The sequence below is a fragment of the Bufo bufo genome, chromosome 5 (assembly GCF_905171765.1).
Source record: "Bufo bufo chromosome 5, aBufBuf1.1, whole genome shotgun sequence".
In the NCBI taxonomy this organism is placed as follows: Eukaryota; Metazoa; Chordata; class Amphibia; order Anura; family Bufonidae; genus Bufo; species Bufo bufo.
In genome coordinates, this window is record NC_053393.1 from 270,831,195 (window position 1) to 270,847,934 (window position 16,740).

At 44.6% G+C, this 16,740-nt stretch overlaps 1 protein-coding gene across 1 annotated transcript in view; it reads left to right on the forward strand.

Moving 5' to 3' along the window:
* Positions 1 to 371: 371 nt before the first annotated feature.
* The window catches only part of PDIA4 (protein disulfide isomerase family A member 4), a 272,038-nt gene continuing 255,669 nt past the window's right edge, over positions 372 to 16,740 (forward strand). The window contains 1 exon segment of the mRNA XM_040431853.1: positions 372 to 629. Coding sequence (XP_040287787.1) covers positions 548 to 629 — 82 coding nt within the window. The 5' untranslated portion in view covers positions 372 to 547.

Below are 16,740 nucleotides of genomic sequence, written 5' to 3' on the forward strand. Positions count from 1 at the left end.
ATAAGTCATGGCGGAATCCATAAGGTCAGAAGTTCGCTCATCCCTAGCTGGGACAAATGTGTTAACATGGCCATGCCATGTCCACCATTCACCACAGGCAATTTGTTTCCCCACTCCCCGCTGCATCTCACTGGCTGGAATACTTGCTTCAGCTCTCTGGATTGGCGCTGCAGACCCCATATAATAAAGTTACAGTTGGCTTGGTAAAATACATGCCCCATGTTGTCTAGCATTGGCCCTGGCTGCAGGCTGGCACAAGGCTCCAGGTGCTGCCCTCCTCCATAAGATTGCAGCCAATGCGGAAGTGCCTAGTGTGTTACGCAGTGCCCTCCCTCCCCACGTTCCCGGCTCTGTGTAGAAGTGGCAGTGTGCTATTGGCGGCGGTGAGGACAGCCAATGACAGGCTAGCACGCTGCCCCTGCCTGGACCTGAGCTGAATGGAGCCGCCGTGCATTCTGTAAAGTGGCTGAGCGTGTGCCCAGCCGGCAGTGAATGGTCAGCTTCCCTGCGTGTGCTGAGCGATATCTGTGGGCGGCTATAGACTGTCATGGGCTGTGAGAAATTCTGGGGGCCACTGCTCTTCCTTACGATGACACTTCTAATAGTGTCTTGTGAGGAGGATAGACAAGGTAAGGCTTTCACTGCACCATGTACTGGACGAGCAGTTCCTATACTAACTTTGTATTTGTTCTTTGCTTGACTTAGGCCCTGTTCAAATGCAAAGGCGAAATCCAGCATGTATTCTGCGGGGTTCTGCCATGGGTTTTCAGTGTGAATGCAATGGACCCGCTGGTGGTTCAGCCCAATAGAATGGAGCGATACCAAGGGGTGGACGCCCGCTGCAAAACTGCAGGATTTTACCCAGGGGCGTAGCTAAAGGCTCACGGGCCCTGGTGCAAGAGTTCAGCTTGGGCCCCCATTCCTTTAGTGCTTGTTGGCAAGGGGCAGGTGAGCACATAGCCTTCCTGCTGCCAGAGGCAAACATTGAAAGGGCACCCCCTCATGCCAAATTCTTGACCTAACCCTTTCCCTTCAGCCAGAGGTGTAAATTGAAAAGCATGCACTTTCTATAATGTCAGTGTCTTATGTGGCACAAGGGTTTTTGGGCCCCCTCAGGCTCCTGGGCCCGGTAGCGACTGCTACCTCTGCACCCCCTATAGCTACGCCCCTGATTTTACCCATGAACAAGGGTGTCACACAAAGCTTTTTGTGACAGTTTTTTGAGCCAATGCTTGTAGGGGTTCCAGGACAGACGTATAAATTTGTCCTTTACTTTTCATTCCCCTCTGCCACAAATAAAATAAAAAAGCTGTGTGTGACTGAAGCCTCAAAGGTGCAGTAGATAAGATCAGTAGAACATCACCCATCATGTAGCGGTACTCGGAATCAGAAAGGTTGTCAGGTGTCATGGCTTTACGGCAAAAATCCAGCAGTTACATCTTTTGCTATTCATTTGTTGAGGTTGCAGCAAACTTCATCCTCACGGCAGCCCTGCACTGCTGACCAGAGACTGGTACCCAGAGAACCGTCCACCTGGTACGCTGGTACCATGCGTTGTGTGTGTGTATATGTATATTTTGTGTATCCTACATTTCACTAGAGCTTAATTCGGTTTCCCCAGTCGTGCTGCTAGACTCCTTTCCACTGAGCGAGAAGTAAGGAACAGATGGGAATAGAAGGGCACCTTCACTCGTGACAGAAAATTATGCGACTGGAAATCCGTTCCACTCATCTTAATGGAGCTTGCAGAAATCCATGTGCTTGCTGCTCCATTTAAATGAATAGAACTGATTTTCATTTGTGGAATTTTCCTCCACCAAATCTGCCGCGTGTAAAGGCACCCTAACTGCAGGAGTAGAGTACACTCGGTTAGGCTGTGGTCTGTAACGATCGAAACACATAGATCTACGTAGGAGCTGTATATTTAAGGGCTTAGGCTACTTTCACACTTGCGGCAGTGTGATCCGGCGGGCAGTTCCGTCGTCGGAACTGCCCGCCGATCTGCCGCTGACTGAAAGCATTTGTGAGACGGATCCGGGTGCGGATCCGTCTCACAAATGCATTGCAAGGACGGATCCGTCTCTCCGCTTGTCATGCGGACCGACGGATCCGTCTTGTACATTTTTTCACATTTTTACCGATCTGCGCATGCGCATGCCGGAACAACTGATCCGGCATTCCGGTATTCTGAATGCCGGATCCGGCGCTAATTCATTCCTATGGGAAAAAATGCCGGATCCGGCGTTCAGGCAAGTCTTCAGTTTTTTTCGCCGGAGAGAAAACCGTAGCATGCTGCGGTTTTCTCTTTTGCCTGATCAGTCAAAACGACTGAACTGAAGACATCCTGATGCAAACTGAACGGATTGCTCTCCATTCAGAATGCATGGGGATAAAACTGATCAGTTCTTTTCCGGTATAGAGCCCCTGTGACGGAATTCTATGCCGGAAAAGAACAACGCAAGTGTGAAAGTAGCCTTAATCCATAAAAAGAATACGGCACTTCAAAAGAAGTATCAAATATTATTATTAAATAAGACCATATTAACCCCTTCAGTACAGATCCACTTTTCATCTTAAAGAGGACCTTTCATGGTTTTCTATTAATTGAGATAAATACCTTTACTTGCGGGGTACCCCCTGCTGATGCTGCCACCTTGCCCGTGTTTTTTTTTTTTTTTTTTTAAATATCGCTTTTACGCCCCTCTGTGCCCCCCTGTAGTTTTCCCGCTCAGTATGTTTATACTGAGCATCGGTACAGGGAGGAGGAGACGCCAGGGTTCCTCAATGGGCTTCTTCTCCCTGGCTGTGCCGCGATGCAATCACAGCCAGGGAGAGAGAAAAAAAGCTCACCTTCTCCCTGGCTGTGACTCTCTCCGCAGTGATTGGATCACGCTACAGCCAGGGAGAAGGAGACATTTTCATTGGTACCATTTTTCGTGTACATAAGACTTTTTGATTGCTTGGTATTACACTTTTTGTGAGGCAAAGTGAAAAAAAAATGGCTGCTTTGGCTTTTTTTTTATATATATTTATTTATTTTTACAGCTTATATTGTGATATTTTTATAGAACAGGTTGTTACAGACGTGACGATACCTAATATGTCTATCATTTTTATTTTTGTTAAGTTTTACACAGTGAAAGCTGAAAACCATATTTAAAAAAAAAAAATTGGGGAGGGGCAATTGTCTTAGGTAGGGCTCATTTTTTGCGGCATGAGATGATGGTTTGATTAGTACCATTTTGGGCTAAATCCGCATTTTTGATCGCTTGGTATTACATGTTTTGGCACTGTTTTTTATATTATTTGTTTATGTCGTTCACCTGACAGGGTGGATCATGTGATATTTTTATAGAGCTGGTCGATACAGACGCGGCGATACCTAATATGTCTACTTTTTCTCTTTTTCCCTGTTTTTTTTCCATTTTTTTACTTTATTTTTTTTGTCCCACACTGGGACTTCAACTTTTGTGGGTGTGATACCCTTTACACTGTATCGTAATGCACTGGCTGTAAGTTTATTACTCAATGTAATACCCTTGCAGCCTTCCTGCCTGTGAGATCCACGGGGGTTAATCTCACAGGCTGACAGGGAAGGCATTGGGCTGCCTTCTCAGCCATCAGGTCCCCGTCACAGCAGCACGGGGACCCGATGGACATCGTGACCCATCAGGATACGGCATGTGCCATGGTCAGCACTGCGCTGGCATCGGTGTTTTCACCGATGCCGGTGCATACTGCAGGGGTCCGGCTATCAGTGACTGTCGGACCCCTGCAGCTGATCAGGCGGGGGCGCAGCTGTACCTGTACAGCACTGGGATTTCAGACACAGTTCCGTACATGCATGGCGCTGGTATACAGGCAATAAAAATGTTAATATTTTAATGTACATTGTATTTTTCTCCCTGGTAGTGCCCCTGCTGTGTATCCTTGGCCAAACCCCTTTTAATGTAATGATTCTCTTTGTGGAGATCCTTCTGCAGTCTTTATGGCAATGCATTTCACCCCACACACACACAAAAAAAGCTCTATAGAAAATTGTGGCTTTCAGTATATAGCGATGCAAAGAATTGTTTTTCAGATTTTTTTTTTTTTTTAATAGTGAATCATAAGAAAGTATGTAATGGCACAATCAATTTTTTTTCTCAACTCCACCTTTTAATGGGAATAATGACATTTTGTCAAGTGCCAGCAGCCTGCCTCTCTGAACAGAAGTTTCATACCTTCTGGTTCCCCAACGCTCCCGTCCTCTGTGGTGTCTCCATATTCTGGTCTCTGCAATGCTAAAATCAGACACAGCATGACCATGGTCACATTAGGGTTGGGCGATATACCGCGGTATTAGGAAACGGCGATATGGCAATATCTCTGTTTCCTAAAAATGCTGTATTTTGTGACGTCATAGAAGCGGTCATATGCGCTGACCACTTCAAAATCTGTTTCAGTGGCTGCATACCACCAGTACAATTACTGCCCGCAGCAGCTGCCCCCGACTCCTCCTCGCTCCCATAATGAAGTCTCCGCCCACCAACATCTGACGTCAGATTCAGATGATGAGCGAGGCCACCGAGCAGCACAGGACAAGAGCGAGTGGCAGGAAAGTCTCTCAAGTTACTCCGACTCCCACAGAGTTCACAACTTCACCTGCGAGTGGAGAGAGAGACCCTAATATATATTACAGCTGCCTCAACCCGAGTGAATAAAGTGTAATGTCTGCCTATAACGGTGACCATGTATGTCTTCTACTGCGGCCCTAAATAGCAGGCATTAGGCTTCATTCATACATCAGTGTTCGGTCAGTGATTTCCATCACTGATTTTGAGCCAAAACCTGGTGCGACTCTAAACACAGAACAGGTGCAGATCTTTCCCTTATGTCTGTGGGGGCTCCAATCCTGGTTTTAGCTCACAATCACTGATGGAAATCACTGATCAAAACACTGACGTGTGAATGAGTCCTCATGAGTCCCTCCCTACTCCCCCATACATGACATGACCAACAAGAAGACCTTACTGTATGGTGGCCACAAGACATTGTTTTATTGGGGGGGGCCCCCATATGTCAGTATAATGTCACCTTGTGCCTGCTCCCATACAGTATAACCTATACAGTTTAATGTCTTCTTGTGGCCCCCATACAATTTAATATCTCCTTGCGGCGGCCCCCATACGGTATAACGTCTCCTTGTGGCCAAGTGTTTTTTTCTTTTAAATGGGTATTTATCGTGATAAATTTCTTAATATCATTATCGTGGGAATATTTTTGATGTCGTCCAACCCTAGGTCACATGCTTCGCCACAGCCAATGACTTGCTTCAGCGGTGAAGTGGCCTCTGTGGCAACGTCACTACTGAAACCAGTCACTGTCTGTAGCAGATCATCATGCTGAGCCTGATGTTAGCACTGCTGGGACCAGAACATGGAGAGGACGGGGAGAAAGTAAGTATGACTCTTCTGTTCAGAGAGGCAGACGGCTGGCACTTGACAAAATGTCATTATTCCTGGAGAACCCCTTTAACCGCTTCACGTCCGCCCATAGACTATAAACGTCCTATGGGTGGACGTCTATTTCTGACAGCACGTTTTAAAACGTCCTGTCAGAAATAGCAGCTGCACGCTAATCGTGCAGCTGCTGATCGGGTTGCCCGCTGTCAGTGACAGCAGGGCAACCCTAAGACAAGGCAGGGACAGTTCCCAGGTGTCCCTGCCTTCACGATCGCTGCAGACACAGCGCTCACCGAGCGCTGTGTCTGCAGAGAAGGAAGCGCTGTGCGCTTCCCTTTCCGGCCCGGCGGTCATGTGACCGCCGTGACCGGAGAGTGCAGGGGCTGTGTGAGGTCTCTCAGAGACCTCGATCAGCCCTGCTCTGAGGCTGTACAGCGCTGGATTGCTGCTGTACAGCCTCTCTAGAGGTGCATTTGTCCTGTAACTGGGGCTACTATGTCAGCCCCAGTTACAGGAGAAATCAACAGTGAAAAAAAAAAAAGAAAAAGTGAAGCAAATGTCCCCCAGAGGTCTTGTATGACCTTATGGGGGACGAAAAGTGTAAAAAAAAATAAAAAAAATAAAGGGTTGAAAAAATAAAATAAAATAAAGTTTCACATGTAAAAAAAGGAATAAAAAAAAAAAAATAGAAAATAGAATAAAATAGACATATTTGGTATTGCCGCGTCCGTAAAAACCAGTTCTATAAAAATATCACATGACCTAACCCCTCGGGTGAACACCGTAAAAAAAAAAAAAAAAAAAGTGTCAAAACAAGCAATTTTTGTCACCTTGCATCACAAAAGGTGCAACACCAAGTGATCAAAAATGCGTATGTCCCACAAAATAGTACCAATAAAACCGTCACCTCATCCCGCAAAAAAATGAGCCCCTACATAAGAAAATCTCTCAAAAAATAAAAAAACTATAGCTCTCAGAACATGGACACATTAAAACATCATCATTTTTTTGTTTCAAAAATGCTATTATTGTGTAAAACTTTAATAAATGAGAAAAAGTATACATATTAGGTATCGCCACGTCCGTAACAATCTGCTCTATAAAAATGTCACTTGACTGAACCCCTCAGGTGAACGCTGTAAAAATAAATAAATAGAAACTGTGCTAAAACAACCAATTTTTTGGTCACCTTGCCTTATAAAGTGTTATAATGAATGATCAAAAAATCATATGTACCCAAAAATAGTACTAATAAAACTGGCACCTTATCCCCTAGTTTCCAAAATGGGGTCACTTCTTGGGAGTTTCTACTGTAAGGGTGCATCAGGGGGCTTCAAATGGGACATGGCATCTAAAAACCATGTGGAGTTCCTTTTCTTCTGTGCCCTGCCGTGTGCCCATACAGCAGTTTACGACCACATGTGGGGTGTTTCTGTAAACCGCAGAATCTGGGTAATAAATATTGAGTTTTGTTTGGCTGTTAACCATCGATGTGTTAAAGAAAAAAATTGATTAAAATGGAAAATCTGCCAAAAAAGTGAAATTTAAAAATTTGATCTCCATTTTCCTTTAATTCTTGTGGAACGCCTAAAGGGTTAACAAAGTTTGTAAAATCGGTTTTGAATACCTTGAGGGGTGTAGTTTCTACAATGGGATCATTTATGGGGGTATCCACTATGTAGGCCCCACAAAGTGACTTCATACCTGAACTGGTCCTTAAAAAGTGGGTTTTGGCAATTTTCTTAAAAATTTGAAGAATTGCTTCTAAAGTTCTAAGCCTTCTAACGTCCTAAAAAAATAAAATGACATTTCCAAAATGATGCCAACATAAAGTAGACATATGGGGAATGTTAAATAATAAATATTTTATGAGGTATCACTTTCTGTTTTAAAAGCAGAGAAATTGAAATTTAGAAAATTGCGAATTTTTCAAATTTTTGGGTAAATTTGGGATTTTTTCATAAATAAAGGTGAAATATTTTGACTCAAATTTATGACTATCATGAAGTACAATGTGTCACGAGAAAACAATCTCTGAATGATCAGGATATCTTGGATAAATAAAGGCGTTCCAAAGTTATTACCACAAAGTGAGATATGTCAGTTTTGCAAAATTTGGCCTGGTCAGGAAGGGGGCAAATGGCCCAGATGGGAAGTGGTTAACTATTTCCAGACTGAGCCAGTTTTCAGCCTCCTGACCAAGCCATATTTTGCAAATGTGACATTTCACTTTATGTGGTTATAACTTTGGAATGCTTATACTTATCCAAGCCATTCTGAGATGTATGTTTTTTGTGACATATTGTACTTCATGTTGGTGGTAAATTTGAGTCTATATGTTTTACCTTTTAAAAAGATAAATACTAATATATATATATCTATATCTCTATCACTGCTCAAAAAAATAAAGGGAACACAAAAATAACACATACTAGATCTGAATTAATTAAATATTCTTCTGAAATACTTTGTTATTTACATAGTTGAATGTGTGCTGACAACAAAATCACACAAAAATTAAAAAATGGAAATCAAATTTTTTAACCCATGGAGGTCTGGATTTGAAGTCACACTCAAAATTAAAGTGGAAAAACACACTACAGGCTGATCCAACTTTGATGTAATGTCCTTAAAACAAGTCAAAATGAGGCTCAGTAGTGTGTGTGGCCTCCACGTGCCTGTATGACCTCCCTACAACGCCTGTGCATGCCCCTGATGAGGTGACGGACGGTCTCCTGATGTGCTCAATTGGATTCAGGTCTGGGGAACGGGCGGGCCAGTCCATAGCAGTCTACTGACACACTCCAGCCACATGAGGTCTAGCATTGTCTTGCATTAAGAGGAACCCAGGGCCAACCGCACCAGCATATGGTCTCACAAGGGGTCTGAGGATCTCATCTCGGTACCTAATGGCAGTCAGGCTACCTCTGGCGAGCACATGGAGGTGGAGTGCTGTGCGGCCCTCCAAAGAAATGCCACCCCACACCATTACTGACTCAATGCCAAACCGGTCATGCTGGAGGATGTTGCAGGCAGCAGAACGTTCTCCACGGCGTCTCAAGACTCTGTCACGTCTGTCACATGTGCTCAGTGTGAACCTGCTTTCATCTGTGAAGAGCACAGGGCGCCAGTGGCGAATTTGCCAATCTTGGTGTTCTCTGGCAAATGCCAAACGTCCTGCACGGTGTTGGGCTGTAAGCACAACCCCCACCTGTGGACGTCGGGCCCTCATATCACCCTCATGGAGTCTGTTTCTGACCGTTTGAGCAGACACATGCACATTTGTAGCCTGCTGGAGTTCATTTTGCAGGGCTCTGGCAGTGCTCCTCCTGTTCCTCCTCGCAAAAAGGCGGAGGTAGCGGTCCTGCTGCTGGGTTGTTGCCCTCCTCCGGCCTCCTCCACGTCTCCTGATGTACTGGCCTGTCTCCTGGTAGCGCCTCCATGCTCTGGACCAGGCATGGCCAACCTGTGGCTCTCCAGCTGTTGTAAAACTACAACTCCCACCATTCCCTGCTGTAGGCTGATATCGGTAGACTGTCTGGGCATGATAGGAGTTGTAGTTTTGCAACAGCTGGAGAGCCTCAGGTTGGCCATCCCTGCTCTGGACACTACGCTGACAGACACAGCAAACCTTCTTGCAACAGCTCGCATTGATGTGCCATCCTGAAAAAGCTGCACTACCTGAGCCACTTGTGTGGGTTGTAGACTCCGTCTCATGCTACCACTAGAGTGAAAGCACCGCCAGCATTCAAAAGTGACCAAAACATCTGCCAGGAAGCATAGGAACTGAGAAGTAGTCTGTGGTCACCACCTGCAGAACCACTCCTTTATTGGGGGTGTCTTTCTAATTGCCTATAATTTCCACCTGTTGTCTATCCCATTTGCACAACAGCATGTGAAATTGATTGTCACTCAGTGTTGCTTCCTAAGTGGACAGTTTGATTTCACAGAAGTGTGATTGACTTGGAGTTACATTGTGTTGTTTAAGTGTTCCCTTTATTTTTTTGAGCAGTATGTGTATGTGTGTGTGTATGTATGTGTGTGTGTGTGTGTATGTATATATATATATATATATATATATATATATATATATATATATATACACATACATACATACATACATACATACATACACGCGCGCGCGCGCGCACACACAAAAACCGGATTCCCAAAAAGTTGGGAATATAAACTGAATGCAATGATGTGGAGATGGCAAATGTCAATATTTTATTTGTAATAGAACGTAGATGACAGATCAAACGTTTAATCCGAGTAAATGTATCATTTTTAAAGGAAAAATAAGTTGATTCCAATTTTCACGGTGTCAACAAATCCCCAAAAAGTTGGGACAAGTAGCAATAAGAGGCTGGAAAAAGTAAATTTGAGCATAACGAAGAGCTGGAAGACCAATTAACACTAATTAGGTCAATTGGCAACATGATTGGGTATAAAAAGAGCTTCTCAGAGTGGCAGTGTCTCTCAGAAGCCAAGATGGGTAGAGGATCACCAATTCCCACAATGTTGCGCAGAAAGATAGTGGAGCAATATCAGAAAGGTGTTACCCAGCGAAAAATTGCAAAGACTTTGCATCTATCATCATCAACTGTGCATAACATCATCCGAAGATTTAGAGAATCTGGAACAATCTCTGTGCGTAAGGGTCAAGGCCGTAAAACCATACTGGATGCCCGTGATCTCCGGGCCCTTAAACGACACTGCACCACAAACAGGAATGCTACTGTAAAGGAAATCACAGAATAGGCTCAGGAATACTTCCAGAAACCATTGTCGGTGAACACAATCCACCGTGCCATCCGCCGTTGCCAGCTGAAACTCTACAGTGCAAAGAAGAAGCCATTTCTAAGCAAGATCCACAAGCTCAGGCTTTTTCACTGGGCCAGGAATCATTTAAAATGTTTGAGTGTGGCAAAATGGAAGACTGTTCTGTGGTCAGACGAGTCACGATTCGAAGTTCTTTTTGGAAATCTGGGACGCCATCCGGACCAAAGAGGACAAGGACAACCCAAGTTAATATCAACGCTCAGTTCAGAAGCCTGCATCTCTGATGGTATGGGGTTGCATGAGTGCGTGTGGCATGGGCAGCTTGCATGTCTGGAAAGGCACCATCAATGCAGAAAAATATATTCAGGTTCTAGAACAACATATGCTCCCATCCAGACGTCATCTCTTTCAGGGAAGACCCTGCATTTTTCAACAAGATAATGCCAGACCACATTCTGCATCAATCACAACATCATGGCTGCGTAGGAGAAGGATCTGGGTACTGAAATGGCCAGTCTGCAGTCCAGATCTTTCACCTATAGAGAACATTTGGCGCATCATAAAGAGGAAGGTGCAACAAAGAAGGCCCAAGACGATTGAACAGTTAGAGGCCTGTATTAGACAAGAATGGGAGAGCATTCCTATTTCTAAACTTGAGAAACTGGTCTCCTCGGTCCCCAGACGTCTGAGTGTTGTAAGAAGAAGGGGAGATGCCACACAGTGGTGAAAATGGCCTTGTCCCAACTTTTTGGGGATTTGTTGACACCATGAAATTCTGATTCAACATATTTTTCCCTTAAAATGGTACATTTTCTCAGTTTAAACTTTTGTTCCGTGATTTATGTTCTATTCTGAATAAAATATTAGAAGTTGGCACCTCCACATCATTGCATTCAGTTTTTATTCACGATTTGTATAGTGTCCCAACTTTTTTGGAATCCGGTTTGTGTGTGTGTAATTTTTTTTTTTAGTAATTTTCTATTTTTTTTTAATTTGCTGCTTTCAACCCGTTTGCTTCCAGCGCCGACTGCACTGGACTGATGTGTAAACATGGCGCCCGCTCGCACGTGCAGCGGGCGCCATGGCCGGCAGATCTATGCTGTCTCATACAGCAGAGACCTGCGGCTAATTACTGTGACTGGCAATAATGCAGATCACGTTAATTTAATGCTTTAGATGCTGTGATCAAGTGAGGTCACTGCATCCAAATCCTCAAAAAAAGCTTGCGCTTCCGGGCTTGGCTGAAAGTGTTCATGCTGCAATTCTTATTTTGGCCACTAGATGGCAGGCCAGGATAAGAAATGAGCAAAATCGAGTTTAAAAAATCCATTAAATAGACCAAAATTAAAAAACATAACTTATGGGCTCATATGAGCCACAATCATCGCAAAAATTTTTAATTTTCTAATAAATATATAAAAAAATAAAATAAAAGTTTAAATCACCCCCCTTTCCGTATAATAAAAATAAAAAAAAATAGCAATAAATATAAACTTAATGGGTATTACCGCGCCCATCCTATTAAAATAGAAAAAGAAAATTCCAATACGGCAAATGGCGTAACGGAAAAAAGGTGAAAATGGCCAATTTGCCATTTTTTTTTCATTGCTTCTCTTACCCAAAAAAGTGTAATAAAATGTGATCAAAAAGTCACACACAATCCAAAATGGTATCAATAAAAACTACAGACTGTTCCGCAAAAAATTAGCCCCTAAACAGCTCAGTAGTGGTGATTTAACCCCTTAAGGACTCGGCCCTATTTCACCTTAAGGACTTGGCCATTTTTTGCAAATCTGACCAGTGTCACTTTAAGTGCTCATAACTTTAAAACGCTTTGACTTACCCAGGCCGTTCTGAGATTGTTTTTTCGTCACATATTGTACTTCATGACACTGCTAAAATTGGGTCAAAAAAGTTAATTTTTTTGCATAAAAAAATAAAAATTTTACCGAAAATTTTGAAAAATTAGCAAATTTCAAAGTTTCAGTTTCTCTACCTCTGTAATACATAGTAATACCCCCAAAAATTGTGATGACTTTACATTCCCCATATGTCTACTTCATGTTTGCAGCATTTTGGGAATGATATTTTATTTTTTGGGGATGTTACAAGGCTTAGAAGTTTAGAAGCAAATTTTGAAATTTTCAGAAATCTTCAAAATCCCACTTTTTATGGACCAGTTCAGGTTTGAAGTCATATTGTGAGGCTTAGATAATAGAAACCTCCCAAAAATGACCCCATTCTAGAAACTACACCCCTCAAGGTATTCAAAACTGTTTTTTCAAACTTTATTAACCCTTTAGGTCTTCCACAAGAGTTAATGGCAGATGGAGAAACAATTTTGAAATTTAAATTTTTTGGAAAATTTTCCAATATAATAAATTTTTTCCAGGAGTAAAACAAGGTTTAACTGCCAAACAAAACTCAAAATGGGTTGCCCCGATTCTGTAGTTTGCAGAAACACCCCATATGTGGTCGTAAACTACTGTTTGGCCAAACGGGAGCACATAGAAGAAGGGGAACACCATATGGGTTTTGGAAGGCAGATTTTGCAGGACTGGTTTTGTTTATACCATGTCCCATTTGAAGCCCCCTGTTGCACCCCTAGAATAGAAATTTCAAAAAAGTGACTCCATCTAAGAAAGTACACCCCTCAAGGTATTCAAAACTGGGTTTACAAACTTTGTTAACCCTTTAGGTGTTCCACAAGAGTTATTGACAGATGGAGAAGCAATTTAGAAATGTCTATTTTTTGGAAAATTTTCCAATATAATCAATTTATTCCACGAGTAAAACAAGGGTTAACTGCCAAACAAAACTTTAAATGGGTTGCCCTGATTCTGTAGTTTGCAGAAACACCCCATATGTGGTCGTAAACTACTATTTGGCTAAACGGCAGGACATAGAAGAAGGGGAACGTCATATGGTTTTTGGAAGGCAGATTTTGCTTGACTGGTTTATTTACATCATGTACCCTTTCAAGCCCCCTGATGCACCCCTAGAGTAGAAACTCCATAAAAGTGACCCCATCTAGGAAACTACGGGATCAGGTGGTTGTTGTTTTGGGACTATTTTAGGGGTAAATATGATTTTTGGTTGCTCTTCATTACTCTTTTTTGAGGCAATGTAACAAAAAAAAAATTAAAAAATTGTTTCTACATTAGCTATTTAGTTTTGTGGAACACCTAAAGGGTTAACATAGTTTGTAAAGTAACTTTTGAATACCTTGAGGGGTGTAGTTTCTTAGGGGGGCTTCTAATGGGACATGGTGTCAAAAAAAAAACTGTCCATCAAAATCTGCCTTCCAGAAACCGTATGGAGTTCCCTTCGTTCTATGCCCTGCCGTGCGGCTATATAGCCATTTACGACCACATATGGGGTGTTTCTGCAAACTACAGAATCAGGGCCATAAATATTGAGTTTTGTTTGGCTGTTAACCCTTGCTTTATTACCGGCAAAAAGGATTCAAATGGAAATTTTGCCCAAAAATGGGTGTTTTGGCACCGTTTTTATTTTATATTTTTAACACCGTTCATCCGAGGCGTTTGGTCAAAAGTTATTTTTATAGCGACGACTTTTACGCACGCGACGATGCCCAATATGTATGGCTCTCAGACTTTGGAGACACTAAGCAGGCATCCTAAAAACTGCGGCCCTCCAGATGTTGTAAAACTACAATTCCCACCATGCCCTGCTGATGGCTGTAGGTTGTCTGGGCATGCTGAGAGTTATAGTTTTACAACATCTGGAGGGCCGCAGTTTGAGGATGCCTGCTCTAAAACTAATATTTTTGGGGGGAAAAAAAATTGTTTCCGTGTCTCCAAAGTCTGAGAGCCATAGTTTTTTATGTTCTCTAGTGGACTGTTGGGGATTATAAAAATTTAGTACTCCATGGAAGTGTGATACTCCCTGAAGCAATTGATAATGCAGAGGCCCGGATGATCGGGGCACGTGTCACATTGAGTAGTGGTGTCCTTCCGTATCCCCCTCTTGTGACACACTCTGCATCTTTTTTGGGTTCGTCCCTTCTTTCCAGTATGGGGGACCACACCTGGAAAGTGTTGGCCAGGGACGATCCGGGCGCCTCCAATTCCCGAGGTACTCCGGCCTGCTCTTTTCCGGTCCGAAAAGATCAGGTCTTTGAGGACTGCCTCATAGAATTGGAGGAATGTCCCTGTGCTGCCAGCGCTTCGGGATAGTACAAAAGAGTTGTACATGGCAACCTGTACCAAGTAGACCGCAACTTTTTTGTACCATGCCCGGGTTTTGCGCATGGCATTATATGGCTTGAGGACTTGATCAGAGAGATCAACTCCTCCCATATACCGATTGTAGTCGACGATACAATCGGGCTTGAGGACCGTTGCCGCGGTACCTCGCACAGGGACTGGGGTGGTGCTGTTACCGTGGATTGTGGACAGCATAAGGACATCCCTCTTGTCCTTATATCTGACCAGCAACAGGTTTCCACTGGTAAGTGCACGGGTCTCACCCCTGGGGATAGGTACCTGGAGGGGGTGGGCAGGGAGGCCGCGTTGATTTTTCCGCACGGTCCCACAAGCGAACGTGGATCTGGCGGCAAGGGACCTGAACAAGGGAATGCTGGTATAAAAGTTGTCCACGTACAAGTGGTAACCGTTATCCAGCAGTGGGTACATAAGGTCCCACACGAGTTTCCCGGTAACACCCAGAGTGGGGGGACATTCTGGGGGTTGAATCCGGGAATCTCGCCCCTCGTACACACAAAATTTGTAAGTGTACCCTGAGGTACTCTCACAAATTTTGTATAGCTTCACGCCATACCTCGCCCGCTTTGTGGGAATATATTGGCGGAAACTGAGTCTCCCCTTAAACGCAACGAGAGACTCATCAACCGCGACCTCCCTTCCAGGTACGTAGGCCTGCTGAAATGTGGCCCCAAAGTGATCGATGACCGGCCGTATCTTATACAGCCGGTCATAGGCAGGATCACCTCGGGGTGGACATGCTGCATTATCGGAATAATGCAGACATTTCCGGATGGCCTCAAACCGGGGACGTGTCATAACCATACTGTACAGTGGGGTCTGGTATAGGACGTCCCCACTCCAGTATTGTCTGACACTGGGTTTTTGGACTAGACCCATATGCAGCACGAGGCCCCAAAATGTCCTCATCTCGGCTGCACTGACCGACGTCCAGCCACCGGGTCTAGCCAAAAATGAACCTGGGTTTTGAGCGACGAAATGTTGGGCGTACAGATTCGTCTGCTCCACCATCAGATTCACCAGTGGGTTACTGAAAAAAAAACTAAAATAGTCAATTTCAGTAAACCCCACTGTGGGAATCTGGATTCCAGGATTGCCAGCAAAATCCGGAATCTCAGGCTCAAAGTCCACTGGGGGACACCAGCTAAGTTCATCGGCAGGGGGCTCCGGTGGACTTATTTGGTGGGCCGGGAAACCAGTACGAACCCCAGGGCGGCTCGTACTAGTGTGGGCCACAGGATCCCTAGCATGTGGGGCCCCTGGCTCCGCCTGGCGGCGTCTCCGCCGCCTTGGTGGCTCATCGTCATCCGATGATGATGAGGAGGATGCGGATGACAAAAGGAACGTGGGGTCATCCTCATCCTTACTGGGGCTCTCGGAGTCGGAGGCAATCTGGGCGTATGCCTCCTCGGCCAAGAACATCCGGCGGGCCATGGGTGTGTGTGCGTGTATGTGTGCGTGTGTGGCAAACTTTATTATATGTGCGTGTGTGTGGGGGCAACGGGTGTTCGCGTACTAAATAAGGAAAAAAAAGGGGGCAAGTGTTAGAAAAAAAAAAAAAAAGTTCAAAGTTGCTGATCAGCGGTACAACGCTGATCGGCGGTGGGGCGGGCGATGCGCTAACAGTGGCCGGACAAAAAAAGTGCCGGACAGTCAGCGCACGCAGAAAAAAAAAAAAAGTGGTGAGGTGGGGGCTGGTGGGGGGAAGGGTGGGGGGAAGGGTGGGGGGTGGGGGGGCTGGTGGTGGTTGGGGTCTGGGGTCTGATAGATGGATCAGAAAGAAAGAAAAGAAAGTTTAGTAAAATTTTTTTTTTTTTCCTAACTTTTCCCTTCCTAACGGTGCCTCTCCCTCACTGACCCTAACCTACCTGGGTGGCGATGGGTGCAGGAGGGTGATGGATTACGATTAGGGGGACTCAGGAGCTGGACGCTGGACGGTGCTGCACGGTCAGGGTGCTGGACAGGAAGAGGAGGGGAGAGAGGAGCGCAGGAAGTTTGACAGCGGCGTTCAGCACCAGGGCCAGCACCGCCTCTCCAAATCCTCGGACTGCGATAGGTGGTGTATAATTACGCCACCGATCGCAGTCTTTTTCCGGTTCATCGGGTCACAGGACACCCGAATGGACCGGAAACGCAGAAAACCGCAGGTCTGAATTGACCTGCGGTTTTCTGCGATCGTTGATACGGGGGGGGTCAAATGACCCCCCCCCCGGCATTGTTACGGGATGCCGGCTGAATGATTTCAGCCGAAATCCCGTTCCGATTAA